Below are 22,073 nucleotides of genomic sequence, written 5' to 3'. Positions count from 1 at the left end.
TACACTGCTAGTCAGTGTTGTTTTTGGCAGCACTTTGCATTTTTGTCTTAGTCTTTTGGACGAAAATACTTATTAGTCTTAGTCATATTTTAGTCATTTGAAAATGTTTTCATCTAGTTTTAGTCAACGAAATTGCATACAAATTGTGTCTAGTTTTAGTCGACAGTTACTCAAAATGTTTTTGTCTATAAAATTAAAAGGTTTTAGTCCAAAAATGACTTAAGGTTTTGTAACAATTTTGAATGAACATAGACAGATGAGCACAACTTTGTGATGACTATACACACTGACAGATGAGCACAACTTTTTGATGACTATACAAACTCGGTAGGAAAAGTAGTACATTATTGTCAATTAAACCTACCTAGAAGCCACGAACTGCGTGTTTAAAAAAGTCGTCCGAGCATTTAACATCCTCTAGCCCGAGGGTAGACAACCCGCGGCTTAGAGCCACATGCGGCTCTTTAGCGTTGCTATAGTTTTTTTTAAAAATGTTTGAAAATGGAAAAAGATGGGGGAGGGAAATGTATTTTTTGTTTTAATATGGTTTCTGTAGGAGGACAAACATTGTTCTACTTCATTAATATTGTAATGATGTTAAACTTGAGGCGGCATTGTACAACAGAGTAGTCACGTGGTGCATCATCCTCTATAGGGTGCACTGCAGGGAAAATAAACATTTAATCGTTAAGCCTCATTGTGTATTTGTAACAAACTTAGTCATTTTTATCGTCGGCAAATATAGATACATACAGCATGTGTTACTTTCATTATAAGGCTTTTAACTTTTTGCGGCTCCAGACATACTTGGTTTATATTTTGTTTTTTTTCTTTGGTCCAATATGGTTCTTTCAATATTCTGGGTTGCTGACCCCTGCTCTAGACTTACTGACCAGAAAAGCCAAGTGGCTTTGCTTTAGACTGGCCAGTGTTTTAAGAGGACGCTCCCCATTTTGAAGCTAATGCTAACGTGAATGCTACGCTGATGCTAGGACTTTCATTTAGCGTCTGATGATCATTCAGCACAGACCTCTAAAGGGTAAACCAATATCACATATAAGATTAAATCTTTCTGTGTTTTCAAGAAAACACAATGGAGCGCAGCCTAGCTTGAGATACATCCTAATCTCCGGTGAAGGAGGGTGAGGGGCAGCACATCTCACATGAGTGACACGACCCAAACAATGCTACGATGCAAGCTGACGTAAACCACGTACAATATGCAAAGGTCAAGCATTGTGAACATAGAAACGATGCCGCATTTTTGTCTCGTCTCGTCAGACGAAAACTGGGATTCGAGCCAAGTTTTTATTAGCTCGTCATCGTCATGAAAAAATTGTCGACATATTTTCGTTTTCGTCATTGTTGACATAACAGCACTGTTGCTAGTTATACTACATACTGTACTTCACATCTAATAGTTATGTAGCACTTAATTTGAAAATGCCACCCAATTAACCTTATGTAAGAGGCCAATTGCTCTTGTACAGGCTCGTTCCAGGCTCCTTGGTGCAGCCTGGGAGTGTGTGGGGAGCAGTACTGTTTGGTGTGGGAGTCACGTTTCCTCAGAGATCTGGGCTCGGCCATGACCTCTCTTTTAGATGGGCTGGTCAGCATGATGGCTCAGGAAGCCCTGAAGTACACAGTTCTCTCAGGTAGATAAGAAAAAAGATCATCCTGTGCTTGAAACATCTAAATATCTTTTTCAATACAATGTAACACCAACAGTCAAAAATTTATACATACAGTGGGGAGAACAAATATTTGATACACTGCCAATGGGTTTTAGTTAATTCTTTAGATGTTCACTCAGTGAAAACTCTGGTCATATTAGTCTTATTTGTGCTCAGAAGTGTATTTTTCCTGAGTATTTTTTTGTTTTTAATAAAAATTGAAGGGGAATTTGACTTTATGATTTCTTCTCTATTCAACACTTGCATATTGTAAAATTAAATACTTCAGTGATGTGTTTCTTGACCATTGTTGTCCAGGTATTGTAACTGCTCTGACATGGCCTGCCTCTTTGCTGGCTGCCGCCAGTGTCATCGACAATCCCTGGTGCGTTTGTTTGAACCGCTCGGCTGAGGTGGGGAAACACCTTGCTCAGGTTTTGAGAAGCAGACAGCAGGTAATAGGGGATGCTATTACAAGCCTGTTGTAGTGGGTCAGCTGACACATACCTAAAACTGAAAATCATCTTTCTAGGACATGACCCATATTTGATTCATTGAATCGCAAAGAGAGCAACTTTCTATATTTTGTTATGGTGTAACAAAATGCTTTTACTGCACATTCCAAGTCTGTTCTTTGTAATTAAAGGGGAAGCGGCCAGTCAGTCTGATAGGTTTCAGTCTCGGAGCTAGAGTTATCTACTTCTGTCTTCAGGAGCTCGCTAACGAGGAAGGTATAAACAAGTTTCTTCTTACATTCTTTTCTACTGCGTGGTACCTACCTGCTATTTTTGCTTATCCATAGGCAAAACCACTTTACGATGAAGTACAATTCTTCGCCTACGCCCTTTTAAAGCCATATCTCCAAGCCCAAGAACAACTCATCGTACTTGATTGTGTTTTTCCAGTCGTCGTATTTATTTATATTGTGTAAGACGGCTCTTTATCAGTAGTAACTTAAAATTATCACATTATATAGCAACTGTATTAGACTATTTCTGGTGACTGAACTCGCATTTATATATTTCTCATACCATTAATTGGGGGTGGGAACCTCTGGGTACTTCATGATACGATACGATTTGCGATACAAGCCTCACGATAATGATCTCACAATATGGCGATATAACGGTTATCGATACATGGGTCAGGAAATAATTCTACACTTTTTTACAATACAAGTAATAAAAAGAAAAACAAGCTTTTTCATCCTTCTGCTGTGAATTCAATTGAGTTTATTAATAGTAGACGTCCAGTTCATTTGAACCCTCACACTTTAAACAGATTTGACGTCTATGGCGGTCAATGACAATCAATGAGTGTAACTTTAGGGTATTTCAGGTCATTTGCTGTTGATTTTCAGTCACTTTCTGTTGATTTTGGGGCATTTCTGGGTCACGTGTTGACTTTGGGGCATTTCTGGGTCACTTCAAGTTGATTTTGGGTTACTGAACAGGAATTGACCTTGGAATCTCCCCGAATGAATAGGCAGTGACTCAAACTCAACAGGAATAGATCTGTAAATGCGCTAAAATGAACAGAAAGTGATCTGTAAATGCCCAAGCGAATGCTCTGGTTTCGATGGAACTAACGTCCCCCTCCCAGTCTGAATGGATTCTCGCGTCATCAATGGCAGCCATTGAGTTAAGAGACATTATTCTAGTGGAAAATTTTGGTAGCAACTTATTTTTTTAAACAGTAACACCTTTTTAAAACAATATATCGATTCTTGGCAGAAGTATATCGATAACCTTTTGGGATACAAAGTATTGCGATGTATTACCATTTCGATATTTTGTTACACACCTGCCATTAACAACATGGAACAAACAGGTCAGTCATGAAAATGTTATGCTTTGTTATGGTTCTTCCCCAGGCAGTGAAGGTGTTGTGGAGGATGTGGTCCTGCTGGGGGCTCCAGTGGATGGCTCAGAGAAGGCCTGGGAGAGAATCACCAAGGTGGTGGCTGGAAAAATAGTCAATGGATACTGTAGGTAAGATGTGTTTACAAATTCGAACGTTGATTTAAATACCACTAACGGTAAGTGGGGGCTTTTGTCTTGTAGTACTTGAAAGAAAAGTTAAAATAAATATGAACACGAACATATGGCGGAAAATGCAGACAAGGCTGAAAAAAAAGTTTCTGCTCTTGCATCCCTCTTTAAAATGAACTGCTGTATTTTAAGCCAAAAGAACTGTTGTGTTTGATAGAACAATATATCTGTATATGCTGCCACAGCAGTTTCATGGCGCATTAAGCCTCCAAACTATTTTTAAACTGTCCGTTTTACCCTGGAGACCCCCATTTACAGACACCGCGCAACCGCTTTTGTTTCAGCCCAGCCATAAAGAAGGTAAGTTATAATAAATATTATTTGAAATGTTCATTTTTAGCTTGGAATCATTCATGTCTAATACTTAGTATGACTTTTATTCACTCACATATTTTAAACTTTAAAAACAAACTTTAAAACAAATTACGTCATACTGAAAAAAAATTGTGTCTCTAAATTGGTCACCGATATCCCCCTCGTAACTATCGCTTAATTGTATTTTTTTTGTTACTGTCGCATTTTCTCCAATATTTAGATGATAAATAATGGATCCAAACAAAGAAAATTTGAAATAAAAAAGTTTAAAAGCGTAAATATTTGATAAAGAAAATCTCGACCACTCCTTGATGTCTGCGATTTCTGCATCGCAACCCTTGTTATATTACCGTGTTTCACCTATAAAATCCCCAAAAAGCCCGGCTGTGGCCATTCACAGCTGTGTCTTGACACTCGGTGATACATGCTACACAGTGTTTTTGGACCGAAATAAGGTAAGTACGCGATAATATCACCTCGAGTTAGGGTGTAGGAGTTGAAAAAAAAATTTCTTTTTTATATGCCCTTCCACACAAAATTTTTCTTCCACCAGAAAATAGAGATTTTAAGATTTCCGATGATGTATTACCGTACACATGCATAAATGACTATTTGGAGAATTTGTAAATTTGGCCAAATTGGGGGTCTCAGAGCGGAACTTCAAGCCACCTGTGTTTTCCGCCATATACAGTTTGCAAGTGCAGAACTTTTTTTTTTTTTTTTTAAGTACAGGTCAGTAACTTGTACGTACATCACAATATATTTGCACTCAATCCTTAAGAACTTTTTTTTTAAACATTCAACTCCATGTTTTATTTATCTTCATGTACATTTTTATTGACTTGTTAAGTCCATCTTTATTGTGTGTAATTATTGTGGTAATGTTCAAACTATGCGTAATGTCACATTGACTAACAATGGTGAACACAGGTATACTTCTCGTCCTCATTTCTGATAATCATTCAGGACTACTAGTTACTGTATTTCAATGGTGGATGGTTGCATTGGTAACTAAGAAATCTTTACAGTGTAAAAGGTTGGAGAACCACTTACTTAGAAAAATTGCAAGATGTCAGTTGTCAAGTATTCTCAGCAGGATATTTTCCACCTTTCAGAGGGGATTGGCTCCTTGGGTTCTTGTACCGAAGCTCAGCTGCCCAGCTGTGTGTTGCTGGGCTACAACCAATTAACATCAAGGATCGACGTGTTATTAATGTAGACCTTTCCTCTGTGGTGAGCCTTTTTTTTTTTTTTTTTTTTTTTTTTTTGTTAATTTCCATTTTTTAATCAGGTTACCAAGTGTCAGTACATTTTCAAGTGAACCAACCAATTACTGCATGGTAGCAGTTTTCTCAGGTGGGTCATTCAACCATAAAATATCTTGGGGTCTGCCGTTAAGGCACTATTATGGATGGAAATTTAGATACTGCATAATTGAATGGATAAAATAAGTGTGTAGTAGAGCATGTTCATGCAATAATATGTACATAAAGTATATTTTATTCAGGGAAAAAGACACTACATATTATTTTACATTAAAACCATAACTAACATACATGCTAATTAGCGCTACTATTAAGATAGCGGACTGAAAGACTTGCTCTGCTTGTTACTTAGTTTTGGTTTAGTTTGATAGTAAAAGTGTACTGGGAGTAGCAGTTAAAAGCTTCAGACTTTATTTTCGAAGAATTGTTCTCTATTTGGCTGTTTATTGGGTTGTTGAATTCAGTGCCACCAAATGGCGCTCCTATCACTTACAGTTAAGCCTTCAAGTTAAAGCAAACTAATCAGCCACATACAGTGATCACTCGCTACTTCGCAGCTCAACTTTTGCGCCCTCAGTGCATCGCGGATTAAAAAAAATATTCATTGAAAAATAAAAAATTTAGAAAATATGGCACAAAAGTTAAAGTTAGGCTAGGTTAAAAGCTAGCAGAAGGCAAGGAGAGCCTGCACAACTCAAAATCCACCTCTCTGATTTGCTGGCCACCAACCCTCTAAGAGATCCCTTCTGACTCAGCAAACCTGCAAGCTGATTGGCCGAGACGTGAGAGAATGTATAGTGCGTATTATTTATATGATTTATACATTATTTTATGTGTTATTTATTAATACTTTATTTACACATTTCAAACTATAATGTTCTAATGATAACATATGCATTTATAGGGTTTCATATACACTTATTGATATTACAGGTAGTCCCCTGGTGACCAACAAGTTCCGTTCCTACCCTGGCGACGTAACCTGAATTTCCACGTAAATCGGAATTAACCCCTTAAGTACCCCTAAATACCTCCTAAATCTCAAAATAACTATACAAAAACATTTATTATACATGATTGTACTGTCCTCGCCAAGACGTTAGTTCTAAGTCCTAGCTAAATAGCAAGCTAAGCTATAATCTTTTCCCTCTCTGTCTCACTCACTCGGTTGCGTGACTTTTTTGTGGGTGTGAATGAGTTCTTCTTCGCGTGCGCAAATATGGTTTTTTTCGTGTGTACATGTGCTCTAACTCGCGTGTAGGCATGTGCTGGTATGAGATTCTGACGGTATGATAACCTTAAGCCAAAATACCACGGTCGTCAGTTGCACAGTATTGCAATTACAGCTCTAAAATGTTACTTCGAGATATCTGGATTTTAAAAAAAAATCCATTGAACAGGATTTTTATTTTTCAAAACATATTAGCAAATTGGAACATAAGTATAATGTTAAGTTAATATAAATTTACAAAATAACAAAATATTCTAAATAAAATGAAAATAAATGCAGTCCTTTAGGTGAGCCTAAACCCATAGCCACTTGCCTGGTACACCCGACTCACTGCTGTTCTAGCTATAGAGTCTGGCGACCGTTCGGCGGATCAAATTGATAAAGCACAAGAAAGTCTAGCGCGAGGGAATAAACGTACAAGGAGAGCGAAGTACGGAGAAGTGTATTCAACATGGCTAGCGCAAAATAGACTGTTGGTTTTAGCGACTCAATGTGTTTTTGGTCATTTAAAACTGAATTTACAGCGGATTGGAACATATTCTCGGCTCTCCCGTTCACCATCTGTGTTGTTGTGGAGACGACTTCCAACGCGCAAGAGTGACGTTGCTCCTTAAAAACACATCACGCAAATAAACGAATATAATCAAATCTGATTGCACGGATGATTTTGTTCTGGCTCGAGAGGCCAATAAGGAGATAGGTCCCAGACTCTTCTCACGGTGGTTGAAAAATACTGGGAGAAAAGTCTGGAGGTGCCAGGCAAATAGCCACAACTCAACATTATTACCATCAGAACAAAAATAATTGAATTGTTTTCCATAAAAAGCACGTGTGTATGAATTGTATCACGTTTACATTATATACATACTCTCTTTCTCAATACAGACAGTTGCCAGAGAGAAACAAACACCAAATGTTTTACCACCGCTAGACACATTAAACACACTGGAGTTACAGTAACTGTCGTAGCTGGTGGCAAACGTTCATGACAGCGTTTACTAACCTTTAATTTTGTATAAAAGCGAAATCATAATGGAGTTATTGACTCCTCAGCAGCCACCCTCCTCAAACATGTTGTCCATGTCTGTTGGCCCTCCTCCTCTAAGCCGCGGCCGTCTGTAGTAGTAGAAGTATTAAGTACTGTAAGTACTGTAGAAGTATTCCCATACCAGCGATTTTGTTTTCTTCGACGGGGGATAAAAGTTCAGGAGTTTCACCTCCTCCAGCCATTGTACAGCACAGCTGACTCACTGACACTGAGCAACAACCGGTGGGGGAGGGTTGAGCCTTGCAGCTGCAAGCGTGGGATTTCTCCATGCATTTTTGGGACATAAAAAATATCTAATACCGTAGTGATAGTATGATAGAATGTTTTTGAGGTTTTAAAGCCTTAACGTTTTCATACCACTGTATACCTTGAAACAGGCCTAATCGGTACATGTCTACTCGCGTGCGGAAGTAGAACCCGCTATATGCTTCGTGCGCCAAAATAAAAGCATGTATCACAAAACAAAAGTCAACATCATAATCAAATACACATTTCACCAAAGGGCAGAACAGTAATATTAATAAAGTAAGATACTGTGAGGTACAGTAAGCTGCTGTTAACATGATTTTAAAAACAAAGGACTGGAGACAAAATGGCGTCGTAAAGTCGAAATCAGGTAAATCTGGTATGTCATAACCCAGGGACAACCTGTATATATACACTAGGCCTGCACAATATATTGTTTGAATAGGATGTGCGATTATTATTATTTTTTTGAGTACTTAAACTTTTGGTTAGCTTCATAAAAGCAGCAAGTATGCCGAGACATAACTTCCTGTACTGTATTCCTTTAATATCCAGCAATCTTCAGCATTCACATATAAACCCTCTTAGCCTGGATTAAATGGTATTATAGGAATACAATCATGTATCGCGGTTTTGCAATTTTTTGCACTTTTGGTTCTTAAATGCATGAATAATGAATGCATACATTAAATATATATTGCAACAATAAAACAAATCTCCTAAGGTACTGAATGCAATACACTAATACAATAACATGGTAAGTCAACCAAAGTCTTCCCAAACAGGGCTATTCAAGTCATCTGGTGAAAATAGTTTTATTATTGCAATATACACTCACCGGCCACTTTATTAGGTACACCATGCTAGTAACGGGTTGGACCCCCTTTTGCCTTCAGAACTGCCTCAATTCTTCGTGGCATAGATTCAACAAGGTGCTGGAAGCATTCCTCAGAGAGTCTGGTCCATATTGACATGATGGCATTACACAGTTGGTGCAGATTTGTCGGCTGCACATCCATGATGCGAATCTCCCGTTCCACCACCGCCCCAAAGATGCTCTACTGGATTGAGATCTGGTGACTGTGGAGGCCATTTGAGTATAGTGAACTCATTGTCATGTTCAAGAAACCAGTCTGAGATGATTCCAGCTTTATGACATGGCGCATTATCCTACTGAAAGTAGCCATCAGAAGTTGGATACATTCTGGTCATAAAGAAATGGACATGGTCAGCAACAAATATCAGGTAGGCTGTGGCGTTCCAACGATGCTCAATTGGTACCAAGGGGCCCAAAGAGTGCCAAGAAAATATTCCCCACACCATTACACCACCACCACCAGCCTGAACCGTTGATACAAGGCAGGGTGGATCCATGCTTTCATGTTGTTGACGCCAAATTCTGACCCTATCATCCGAATGTCGCAGCAGAAATCGAAACTCATCAGACCAGGCAACGTTTTTCCAATCTTCTATTGTCCAATTTCGATGAACTTGTACAAATTGTAGCCTAAGTTTCCTGTTTTTAGCTGAAAGGACTGGCACCCGGCGTGGTCTTCTGCTGCTGTAGCCCATCTGCCTCAAAGTTCGACGTACTGTGCGTTCAGAGATGCTCTTCTGCCTACCTTGGTTGTAACGGGTGGTTGTTTGAGTCACTGTTGCCTTTCTATCAGCTCGAACCAGTCTGGCCATTCTTCTCTGACCTCTGGCATTAACAAGGCATTTCCGCCCACAGAACTGCTGCTCACTGGATATTTTTTCTTTTTCGGACCATTCTCTGTAAACCCTAGAGATGGTTGTGCGTGAAAATCCCAGTAGATCAGCAGTTTCTGAAATACTCAGACCAGCCCTTCGGGCACCAAAGACCACGCCACGTTCAAAGTCACTCAAATCACCTTTCTTCTCCATACTGATGCTCGGTTTGAACTGCAGGAGATTGTCTTAAACCATGTCTACATGCCTAAATGCACTGAGTTGCCGCCATGTGATTGGCTGATTAGAAATTAAGTGTTAACGAGCAGTTGGACAGGTGTACCTAATAAAGTGACCGGTGAGTGTATATTGCAATATATCGTGAACCCCCAAAAAGTCGCAATGTACTGTAATTTTTTCCCAATATCGTTCAGCCCTAAATTACAAACAAAAAAAATGGATGTTAAAAATGAGGGGGGTGACACTATCTTTCAGTTTTTCACTTTACGCGGTCATTTCTGGTCCCCATTAACCATGATAATTGAGGGATCAGTGCAATTGCTTGTACTTCAAACCACATTGACACAATACATCAATGCAACCATATTTTGTCCTAAAATTATAATAAAATAGCAAACAAACAATTACTGTAGTATTCTTGGAAATTGAACAAAGGTTTTGTCAAAATTCCTTTTACACATTTTTAATGTAAAAAAAAAAACAAACAAACAAAAAACAGACATTTAAGCACATATTTAGTATTTTCGTGTTCCCTAGGTGAAAGGTCACTTAGACTACATGCATCAAATGGACACCATCTTGGTGGCAGTGGGAGTTCCCACCAAAGAGGTCCCAGGATCCTCCTTTGTGCTTCCTCAACCTGTAACTACTACAAAGGGACCAACAGACACTCATCCCCAAGCTGAAATAAAGCACCCCTTGCGGGAGACCCAAAGTCCCATCCTGGAGGATGAGACTTGTCTGGCAGACATTGGTGAGGAATCAACAAGGACTACGGAGATTGCAGATGGCTGGGATGTCCCCGATATCTCAGACCTTTTGGATGCTCTCAATAGTGAGGATAACGAGTCTGAAACTCCACCCAGAACAATGAACAATATACCTGTCTGTCAGGGGAGTGCCACTGATGATAGACTTGTTTTTAATGAGAGTGATGATGAACATGTGTCTTGGGGCTGGGAAGATGCACACTGGACTGCTGAGCACAGCCACACACAAACAGGACCAAAGCTGTAGGGAATTCTCTCTAGGATTAGCTCCTTACTAAACATTTTTATTAAATAAGGTAAAAATTCTACTAGCATAAAGCCTCTATTCATGAGGGATGACTCATTTTGCTGTACAACATTTGAACAAGCTTGTGAAGTACTTGGAACAATATTGTGTGGTCAAATGAGTCAGAGATTGAGCTATTTGAATGCATATACAAAAATGTTATACAAAATAACACATCACCCAAAAATACCACAGCAGCGGTTACAGTAATATGCAAAAGTGTGGGCACCCCTTATACTTTTTTAGATTTTCAATTGTAACTGGTTGTTTGGAACAAAAATCTTGGTTAAATACTTTGTAGCAGATGAACACAGAAATATTTGCGAAGTGAAATGAAGTCTATGGGATAAAAACACAGTGCGTAATATTAATATAAACAAAAATAGGTTGGTGCATAAATCTGGGCACCCTTTTGTTTTTATTGTTTAGAAAATGTTTAGTACTAATTTTTGGAACTCAAAATTTGTTTGATAAGCTGACTGTCGCTGACTTACATACACAGGTGAAGCCAATCATGGGAAAACAAGTTGCAAATTGTTCTCTTTGCATTATCTCTGAAGAGTGGAAACATGGGAGCCTAAAACAACTGTCAAATGATCTGAAAGCAAAGATTATTCAACATTATAGTTTAGGGGAAGGATACAAAAAGCTGTCGCAGACATTTCAGCTGTCAGTTTCCACTGTGAGGAACATAGTGAGGAAATGGAGGACCACAGGCACAGTTTAAGTTAAAGTCCAGAGTGGCAAGCTAAGTAAAATCTCAAATAAGCAGGGGCGAAGGATGGTGAAGAGTCAAATTGAACTAGTGCTGCAACGATTACTCAATTAAATCGAATTATTCGATTAGAAAAAGCTTCCATCTCAATTTTGCTGCTTCGATTAATCGTTTAATTTCAGTGACGTTGGTTTGTTTTGAAAGTGTTGTACAGTATTTAGTTTTATGGATTTAGGAGGATACACTGCCCTCTGGTGACAACTCTGAATATGACACAACTTGTTTGGCTGAAGAGCAGCTGCTCCCTGGTAAGGCCAACATAAGGCTGTAAGTTTTTGTCTGAGCGAATATGTTTGTTTATGCATTTATAATTTAGTTAAGAGGTACTGTATATCTGGCAGTTTTTGTGGAAATATTTGAATGATATGATGAAAGAATTATTTTTTAAAAAGTTAGCATTTTATAGCATTTAAGCTACTGAACATTTGCTATTCAAGTTAGGTTAATTTGATCTACTAAATTTACATATCAATTCGACTAATTAGACATTTAAACTCCAAATGTTAAATCTTTTATTGTCTTTTTGGTCATAGTTTTTCATGTATTTTTGTTAGAGCTTGACAAAAAATGACTAACATGACTTCTGTGGTCTGATTTGAAGTGGGCTATTCATGCTCGTCAGCTATCAAAACTGACTGAGCTGGAGATGTTTTGTAAAGAAGAATGTTCAAAAATACCTTCAACCCATACCCAGACCCTCATTGGAAGCTATAGGATACGTTTACAACCGTTATTTCTGTAAAAGGAAGCTATACTAAATATTGCTAATGTTTTTTTCTGTAAGGGTGCCTACATTTATGCGCCAACCTATTTTTTCTATAAACTTCATTTCTCAAATATGACTGTGTTCATCTGCTATAGGATATATTTAACTCCCCAAACAGTTAGTGATTTACAAAGGAAAATCATAAAAAAATATCATATTGCATACACTGTAAGTTTTGGGGTGCGGGACATCATTCTATGAGGCTGTTTCACAGCATATGGAACTGGCAAAGTCAGTATAATTGAACGAAAGATGAATTGGCAAATGTACATGTCAGGATGATGAAGATGAAAGGAGGGTAGACATTTGAACAAGGCAATTATCCCTCAAATATAGCCAAGGAAAGTCTTAAATTGTTTCAAAGAAAGAAAAAACGTTACTAGAATGGCGCAGCCAGTCACCTGATAGAAACCCCATTGAAAATGAATAGAAAGAACTAAAGATCAAAGTATATCGAAGAGGCCCTTGAACATTCAAGATTTCAAGACATTTCGTACGGGTCAAAATCAAAACTGACCATGGCATGCAATTAGTTTCATCATGCAGGAGGAACCTTGAAGCTGTCATTACCAGCAAATATATATAAATTTTTTTACATACAGTAGTACCGCTAATTTCAGACTATAAGCCGCTACTTTTTTCCTTCCTTTTGAATCCTTTGGTTTATAGTCCAGTGTGGTTTTTTTGTTGATTTATTTGGATTAATAGGTAACATTTTATATGACAGCGGCCTCATAAGACTGTCATGAGACCGTCATAATTTTGACATGACATTATCAAGAGCATTACTGAATGTTTATAGCAGATGTCATTAAGAGTCATCCGGCAAATTATGTCACTAACTTCATTTATGTCCAGCTCGGATCTTTTACCTGCATTCAGAAGTGTAATAATTTGCCAGATAGTTTTAATATATAATTATAATTATGATTAATGACAGTCTTATGGCGCCACTGTCAAATAATGTGTTATCAATTACCATAACTAGCAATTAATGAAACAACTAAAACAGTAAGTGAAGAAATAATTAGCACAGAACATGAATTTTGATTGTTATTTACATCTGTAGCGCTGCAATGCATGCTTGGAGGCATGTTGGACAACAACAGTGTTGACAGCAGGTGGCAGCAGAGGTTGACTGTTTCCCCCAAGGGAGCAGTGATGGCCAAACGAAGCTTTGCAGTCAATTGGTTCAAAGCTTCACGGTGGTTCATGCCTGGTGTGCCTTATTGTGCGAAAATTACGGTACTAAATACATTTCAGTATGTGTGCTTGTTCATTCAGTGCCTACAAGACTTGCTGATGTCTTCATAGTACAAGTCAAGCAAGCATTGTATAAAACAGTTATGTTGAAATTGTAAATACTGTTCTTCTAAGAATTGAGATGTAGACTAAAATCTTACTTTCCAAGGAGGGTGTACGCAATAATGATAGGGTTTAGCTGCAGTATTTATTAAGGATTTTGCGTAGGTTTTTGGGCTGTGGAACAAATTAATCGAATTATAATGTATTGTTATCGAAAAATCCCGCTCGACATACGACCATTTCGACTTACAAACCAGGTCCTGGAATGTACTGTATACAGGTTTAGTTCACATAGAAAAAGATTCACTTTTGAATTGTCACAACTGGACTAAACCCAAGAGCGTAGGTTTGGTCTCAACATTGGTATGGACGATATAACACCATAACCTCTATGTACAGTTTTTGATGGGGACGGGACATTAATAAGACCAAACAGATTATTCAATTGTGGTCAGGACTACATTTCCCACGAATATAAACCTAATTAATTGACAACCTAAATGATCAATTCAAAATAAATCTGTATTGACTAATACTCGCTTTCATGTGTATTGGTTCAGGTGATAGAACGTTCAATTCAAACCTTTGTTTTCCAAAACTACTAAAGAAACATTTTGAAGTGCAAGTCCCTTTGTTTAAAAAACAGGGAGCTATCCAAGAATGGGTCCACTACTGAGGGACACTGGAGCACACCGAGACTCAAACTAAAGTATTGTATTATAAAAGGGATTTGTGAAAAAAATTGTGAAAAAAATTTGAGACAACCAATGACCGATTTACATCTAGTCATACTAGACTACCCCAAGACATGTCAGTTCATGTTTATGTCAGTTTCCCCCTGAAGTGGACCCATTCTTGGATAGCTCCCCATTTTTTTTAAACAAAGGGACTTGTACTCTGAAGCCACAGCGTTACTTTACCGTAATGCAAACAATGATCCAAATGAGGGACGGCTCGCTTGACTTTGTTGTTCCTTGTGGAGGCTGGCCTGACCGCAGCAGTTTTGTAGGTTAGCAAGTTCACACAGTTTAATGAAATGCTAACTCTGCTGCAGGTCGAACTTTCAGGAGCAAATTTAGTGGTGCTTCCCCCACCTTCACAACATTGACTGCTTTTTACATTCCTTCCAACTTCTAATATCCCTCCTCTTCGAATGGGGCGGTGGAGGCAGCATGTTGTCGACATGAATCTGTCAGGGCTGTGGGTGTGTTTGTGTAATTCATAATGCAAATAAGGTTGCTTAAAGGGTCCCACGGATAGAAAGATAAATGTTAGTACGAGGCATAATAATTTGATATTAAAACCCCTCTTAATGTTTTCGTTTTAATAAAATTTGTAAAACTTTAAATAAAAAAATAAACTAGTAGCTCGCCATTGTTGTTGACATCGCAGGGCGGTGACGTCACATAGCCACTCTGCCGTACTTCACAGTGTCATTCTTTAACGATGTAAGGTAGTGATGTAAATACACCACAAGGTGTCAATGGCGAGTTTTAAATTAATAAGAGATCAAACCAATGAGTGCGTTTTGTCCCTCGACTGACGCTGTATTTTTCCTGTTTAATGCGGGTCCATCGTGATTTACTTTCATTTGAGTGTTGTCTTCACAACAAACAAGACTCCTGATCATGGCTCCCAGCATGATAGTTGGTATATTGTGACTAAATATTGCCATCCAGTGTATTTGCTGAGCTAAACGAGTTGCTAAAATGTTTAAATAGAGTTTGACCATAAGTTTTATGTGTATTTTGCATATTTATTTTGATTGTAAATTTATGATCCAATTCTCTTTGCATTGTTGTTTAATTGTGTGAGAATAGGGCTTCTTTAATACAGATTGTAACACTTTTTGTTTACATTATTTTTTTGAGCGATATGAATATTATTTTTGTTGTATTTTCACTATATGGTACTTATGTTTGTTGTGAAGGAGTTGCCACTCCTTTCTCCCTTTCTCTCTGCCTTACACCCCACTGTTGTTTAAAGGAAAACTACGGCGTCAGTCAAGGAACAAAACCGCTCATTGGCTTGATCTCTAATTAATTTAAAACTTACCATTGACATCTTGTGGCATATTTAAATCACTACCATACAAAATTAAAGAGTGACACGTTGTTTTGTTTTGTGTTTTTTTAAAGAGTGACGCGCGGAATAGCATAGCACGAATGCCATTTTTAGACCGCAAGGCTCCGTGACGTCACCATCGTACACCGGAAGGGGGTCAACATATCAGCGCGCACGCATACAACCAATGCTATTACTTCTTGTTTTTTGCCGGTAATCTTTCAAAAAAGAGCACGCCGATTAAACACTGCTACTATGGAACTTGTAGAAAAGACTTTAGACATTACAACCGTCCACATATGAAGGATGTTTTTTTCATACGTTTCCCAAAGCCAAAAACTCGGAGGGAAAAAATGTGAACAATGGATAAATTAGTGCGGACGTCCAAAAGACCATTTTAACGCCAGCAAGGTGAAGCTACTCACCTTCATATGCATTTGTATTGTAAGCCTGTTCATGCCTACAGGTAGGCTCTAGATTTAACAGCTTTACCTTTTGGAAACCTGTTGGAAAGAAACAACAATGCCACTTCTAAAATGAGTAAAAAATGATTCTAAATGAGATAAGATTTGCTTATAACAAATAAGAAAATTCTGCCAATGGAACAAACAATTTTTGTCTTGGTGGGAATTCTAAAAATGAGATATCCATTTAGGATAACGTAGTAAAATATAACTAGTTTCAAGATCTTGTTGAACTAGTAAAATATAACTAGTTTCAAGATCTCATTCATCCTGAATAGATGTCCTATTTTAAGAACTCTTACCAAGACAAAAATTGCTTATCCATTAGCAGAATTTTCTTGTTATGAGCAAATTTCCAGTGGGGGCAGTGTAAATAAATTAATAGAATTACGATTTGGTATTAATGAAAAAATTAAAGTTGTTCGTCGGCTGTCACAGAGTAGCATTTGCGATCGCTACACAAAAATAGCAATTTAAATGACCCCCAAGAACGGTCAGAGACGGAAGACAAACAGAGGATATGATATATAAGAAAGCCAGGGCATATGGGGGTGAAGGATAGCTTGTTGAAACAGGAGAATGTCATTGTCAGTGGCATAAGGCAATGCACACAAGAAAAAGGTCAATAAAAAAAAAAAAACTACCTATGGATCAGGTTGGCTCTTTTTCCCGTCTTTTTCAGCCCTCAACACTCAAGCCACCTCTTTAACTGAAAATATGTATGTTCTTTCACATCTTTACCAGTGAATTTGGCACCAAGAACATCATTTTCGGACAGAATTGGTAGGTTTAGCTCAAGAAACATCTTGCTTGTACACTAATTACATGCATCTAGCATGAGGGACAAACGTGAGCCCTAGCAACAGTTGCTAACATCATGAATATTAATGAGCACAAGTGACGTGTTGCGTGCGGTCCGCTATTCCGGCAGGGTGGCCCTGTGATGTCACCGCCCTGCTACGTCAACAACAATGGCGACCTACAAGTTACAATAATTTTACAAATTTTATTGAAACAAAAGTATTCAGGGGTTTTTTAATATCAAATTATTATAATTTGTACTAAGATTTATCTTTTAAGAACTACATGTCCTTATATCCGTGGTTCCCTTCAAAAGTTGGTGTGGACAATTTCAGCATCCTGAGAAGTTGGTAATGTTATGTCCCTATGCAAACCTTTGCGCTTGACTAAACCCTCTTCCCAAAAATGTCTGTTAGTTCAAGTATCCAACTCATTGTTACTCATTGAGACCTTGCGTGACTACCTGATTAGGGAGAAGAATAGGCAGTTCAATTTCAGCATGCTCGGCATCCAGCAAATTCACAGCATCGGTGGCGGTGGCAGGTGGAGGTGTTGTGTCTGAAGCCTGAGGGGATGGGGGATCGCTGCAGATGTTGGGTTCTACTGAGTTGCGGAGGGACAGGGACAGTGCCGGCGAGAGTTGTCTTGGCACCCGTGAGGAGGAACAGGGAAAGATTTTCCCAAGTGCTCGCTTGAAGTCCCTCATGAAGAGCGGGTAGATGATGGGATTCATGGTGCTGTTGCAGTAGCCCAGCCATGTAATAGCATCGAAGAGTGCCAGGGGGACACAGTCGCACACTGCCTGAATGAACAAAGTGAAATTCACTGCACCTGTACTATAGGTTCAGTACTATTTTCCTTTTAGATTCAAAAACATATGAGGTTGGCATATTACAGTATTTAAAACCAATAAAAACAATAAGATGATTTACAAATCATTTCCTACCTCTGATAACTAACTCTACTACAAAGATGAGAAAGTTAATTCCAACTGATGAGTGTTGTAAAGCCCAAATAATGATCATTAGTTTTAACAGTAAGTATTTTGTCTTTGTAAATGTTTCAATTAAATGTAAGATGAAAAGGATTTGCAAATCATCCTATTCTATTTTCATAAGTTTTACACACTGCTACAACTTTATTGAAATTGTAGATTGTAACATTTGTGATACTTTGGTATGTCTATTAAATCGTTAATTTGTCACTGGGTTGGCCACCTTGTCTGAATTGGAACTGTACTTCACAAGGTGATTAAATTTCACAGCCTGGAAACCATTTTCTCAAAAATATTTAACACTCCCTCCTGTTATGGTGACAGGTCAAATTGACCCGTTTTAAATTTTACCACAATTCTAAAGGGAAATTTATATATTTTTTTCATTTGGATGTTTACTCACAGAGGTCTTAATGACCTGTTTTTTTCCCAATTTCAAATTGTCTAATTTTTTAATGAAACATTTAACATATTTTGCAATGAAATTATCAGTTGGGTTATTTTATGAGGAAATTTAGTTTTAGAGGTGAAATTATCCCATCTTTTTGTAAAAAAAAAAAAAAAGATTCTTTTTATTTTGTATTAGTATTTTGGGGGTATTAAACATGTTTTACTTAACTTAATAAAGGTTAGTGCTTACCATTAGATTAAAGTATTAAAAATTCAGTATCTGACACGTTCAACTCTCATTGTCATTGACGGCGATAGACGTCCAATCCATTTTGACTCAGAGGGACACAGTGCTACGGGAAGTGGGGTGCTGATGGTGCTGCAGCGCCCCCTGTTATGGAGGGGAAAAATGTGTTTTGATAGATTCCTTTTGGTTGTTGTTAAAAAAATAAATCAATAAATAAAACATTTTGAAACAATAGCGTATTTAACTTTGGGGAGTAAATATATATGTTGAAAAAGGTTTTTGTTGTTAATAACATGGTCACCACCTGACAGCTTGCTTGCTACCAGGTCAAGTTGGATAAGGTGCTATTGGAACGGAAAAGTTAACTGTTGACAGAGGAGGTGTGAACATGGCGCAAAAACGAATTAGGGTTTTTTTCTTGACAAAAACAGCAAAACTTTCTAAAATTCAATCTGAGGTTGAAAATGATGACTTAGTCGTGGAGAACTTCAAATAGTTTGCATTGTAGCCATATTATTGTTTGTTGTTGCTGTTGAGCTTGAGATATTCGTGTGCAATTTATTTGAGTGTTGTGAAAAGTGGCTATTAAACCGAAGCTTATTGGATCTTTTAATTTTCGACTGTGTTTGTGTGTCCTTGCGCCATCTAGCTACGGGGATTTGCATTATAATACACGGGCGCTTTTATTTCCAATACAAAAACTCCAACACACACTGTAGGTGAAATAGAACGCTGTTTTTGTTGTAGCCGAATACTGTATGTAAACTATCCAGCATACGTGTGAAAATCCTCATTTCTAACCTTGTCAACGTCTTGACTATATGTTCTGTTCATTTTGCAGCTCATTTAAAAAGTAAAAGTAGGACTTTTCAAGGAAAACACAAAATTGTCTGGGTGACCCAAAACTTTTGAACTGTAGTGTATATGAATGGCGTAAAACACAAACAAGGCTGAAAAAGCAGTTTCTTCTCTTCCAACCCTCTTTAAAATAAACTGCTGTATTTAAGCCAAAAGAACTGCTGTGTTTGATAGAACAACATGTCTATATGCTGCCATAGCAGTTTCATGACGCATTAAGCCCCGACCTATTTTTAATTGGTCCGTTTTACCCTGGAGACCCCTGTTTATGGACACCGCGCAACCGCTTTTGTTTCCACCCAGCCATAAAAAGAATGTAAGTAACTATATTTAATATTCGAAATATCGATCATTTTTAGCTTAAAATCATTAATTGATGTCTAATATTTAGTTTAAAAAAACGACTTATAAAATTATTCACTCGCATATTTTAAACTTTTAAACTAATTGCGTCACATTGAAAAAAATAGTGTCTGTACATAGGTCAAGGATGTCTACCTCATAGCTGTCGCTTAATTGTGTTTTTGTTGCATTTTTTTCCTGATATTTTAGATGATAGATAATCAATCGAAATGAAGAAGAAATGAAAAAAAAATAAAATTTAATAAAATAAAAGGGTAAATATTTGAAAAACAAAATCTCAACCACTCTTTCTTGTCCGTGACTTCCGCATTGCGACCCTTGTTACATTACGGTGTTTCATCCATAAAATCCCCACAAAGCAAGGCTGTGGCCTTTCACAGCTGTGTCTTGAGACTCGGTGATACATGCTACACAGAGTTTTTGGATCATATCATTAATGATAGTCGCTCATGCTCACACCTCAAGTTACCGGAAAGCCACAAAAAGACGTACAATGCATTAGAACTTTAGCGCGAGAATTATTACACAGCAGGCTCACTTACTAGCGTGCTATCCATTATCTTTTCTACTCTTGTTGCTGTTTGGATTGATTTTTATGGAATGATTTCGATGTATTAGATACGTTAGGTTCTTAAATCATAAAGCCTAGGTCTTAGGCTTCAAGGTTAAATAGATTGTGGTCTGTACTGTACTCACATTTATATGTTCCCTTTATGCATATGGAGCCTTTTATTCTCAGTATCTCACATTCACATTCTTTAATCATAATTGAAAAAATATTTTAAAAGCCCACTGCAAAACTTTGAATATTATGGTATAGGAATTTAACCCTTAAAAACCTTTTGGAATTCCTCACATTTCTGCATTAAATCACCATCAAATGTTATCTGATCTTTGTCAAAATCACACAGATGAAAAAACTGTGCTTTAACTAAAACCACCCAAACATTTATAGGTTTTCATATTTTAATGAGGATAGTATGCAAACAATGACAGAAGGGGGAAAAATAAGTATGTAAACCATCACATTTAAAATTTTGTGGACATTTGTAGACAACTTCTCTGACTGTGGATTGATGAAGATCCAGACTTTTAGAGATGGTTTTGTATCCTTTCCCAGCTTTTTACAAATCAACAATACTTGATCGCAGGTCTTCAGACATTTCTTTTGACAGAGCCATGACGACAGACAGTGCTTCTCATCTAGACAATTCTTACTAGGTGTGTGTTTTTATAGTGGGTAGGGCAGCTTCAAACCACTCATCAGTGATTGGGAACACACCTGACTTAAAGTGTTTGGTAAAAATTAGGGCTGTCAAACGATTAAATTTTTTAATCGAGTTAATTACAGCTTAAAAATTAATTAATCGTAATTAATCGCAATTAATCGCAATTCAAACCATCTATAAAATATGCCATATTTTTCTGTAAATTATTGTTGGAATGGAAAGATAAGACACACGACGGATATATACATACAACATACTGTACATAAGTATTGTATTTGTTTATTGTAACAATAAATCCACAAATGGCATTCACATTCTTTCTGTTAAAGTGATCCACGGATAGAAAGACTTGTAGTTCTTAAACGATAAATGTTATAGTTACAAGTTATAGTAATTAGGGCCCGAGCACTAAGCGTGCGAAGGCCCTATTGTTTTGCAAAGGATTATTTTTTTTTTTATTTTTTTTTTTTTTTTTTTTTTTCAGGGCAAATGAAAACGGCCAATTTGGAGGCCTGAACATGCACGAAAAGTCACCAAAATTTGCACATACGTCCGAAAAATTGTAAATTTCGATAATTTTGCAACGTTGCAAAAAAATATAACAAAATGGCTCAGTGGCGCCCCCTTGAAATTTTAAAATTGGCCTATAACATTAGGGTCTGTCAGCGTAGAGCAATGAAATTTGGGGGGTCTATACCTTGTCCAAAACCGCTCCAAAAAAGCATTTACACGCATATTCCAAACCCAACAGGAAATCGGTTATTTTGGATCAAATATGAAATTTTTATCGATTTACAGGGTGCACATTTGAGACCTTTTCGCCGAGGGAGTTAGTTGGATCATCTTCAAAATTGGTGAGACTGTTCAGGAGACATATGAAATCTTAAGTTTTGAAAATGGTGCGTTTTCATTCACGGGTCTGACCTGGGCGTGGTGCCAAAGTCGACCATTTTTTCGGCAAAATGACAAATTCAGTAAATGACTTATAGTTCCTTGACACAAC

At 37.5% G+C, this 22,073-nt stretch overlaps 2 protein-coding genes across 3 annotated transcripts in view; one reads left to right on the top strand and one right to left on the bottom strand.

Annotated features, from left to right (window-relative positions):
- tmco4 (transmembrane and coiled-coil domains 4) overlaps window positions 1-19,698 on the top strand; it is a 28,758-nt gene extending 9,060 nt beyond the window's left edge. Inside the window, exons 9-14 of the mRNA XM_057827772.1 lie at window positions 1,491-1,655; window positions 1,992-2,128; window positions 2,320-2,404; window positions 3,547-3,664; window positions 5,155-5,272; window positions 10,296-19,698. Coding sequence (XP_057683755.1) covers window positions 1,491-1,655; window positions 1,992-2,128; window positions 2,320-2,404; window positions 3,547-3,664; window positions 5,155-5,272; window positions 10,296-10,775 — 1,103 coding nt within the window. The 3' untranslated portion in view covers window positions 10,776-19,698. The remainder of the gene's footprint in view (window positions 1-1,490; window positions 1,656-1,991; window positions 2,129-2,319; window positions 2,405-3,546; window positions 3,665-5,154; window positions 5,273-10,295) is intronic.
- htr6 (5-hydroxytryptamine (serotonin) receptor 6) overlaps window positions 3,861-22,073 on the bottom strand; it is a 32,129-nt gene continuing 13,916 nt past the window's right edge. Inside the window, exons 3-4 of one of the 2 annotated variants that reach the window (XR_009061866.1) lie at window positions 14,551-17,791; window positions 3,861-14,310 (exon numbers count right to left, since the gene is read on the bottom strand). Coding sequence is in view for 1 of the 2 variants with exons in the window: in XM_057827789.1 (XP_057683772.1) it covers window positions 17,426-17,791 (366 nt within the window). In the remaining variant the exon portion in view is untranslated. Of the gene's footprint in view, window positions 17,792-22,073 lie in introns of both variants that reach the window. The other variant, XM_057827789.1, reaches the window with a different exon arrangement.

Source organism: Corythoichthys intestinalis, chromosome 2 (assembly GCF_030265065.1).
Source record: "Corythoichthys intestinalis isolate RoL2023-P3 chromosome 2, ASM3026506v1, whole genome shotgun sequence".
NCBI lineage: Eukaryota > Metazoa > Chordata > Actinopteri > Syngnathiformes > Syngnathidae > Corythoichthys > Corythoichthys intestinalis.
Note: the sequence above shows the minus strand (reverse complement) of the source record. Positions and strands in the feature narration are given on the sequence as shown.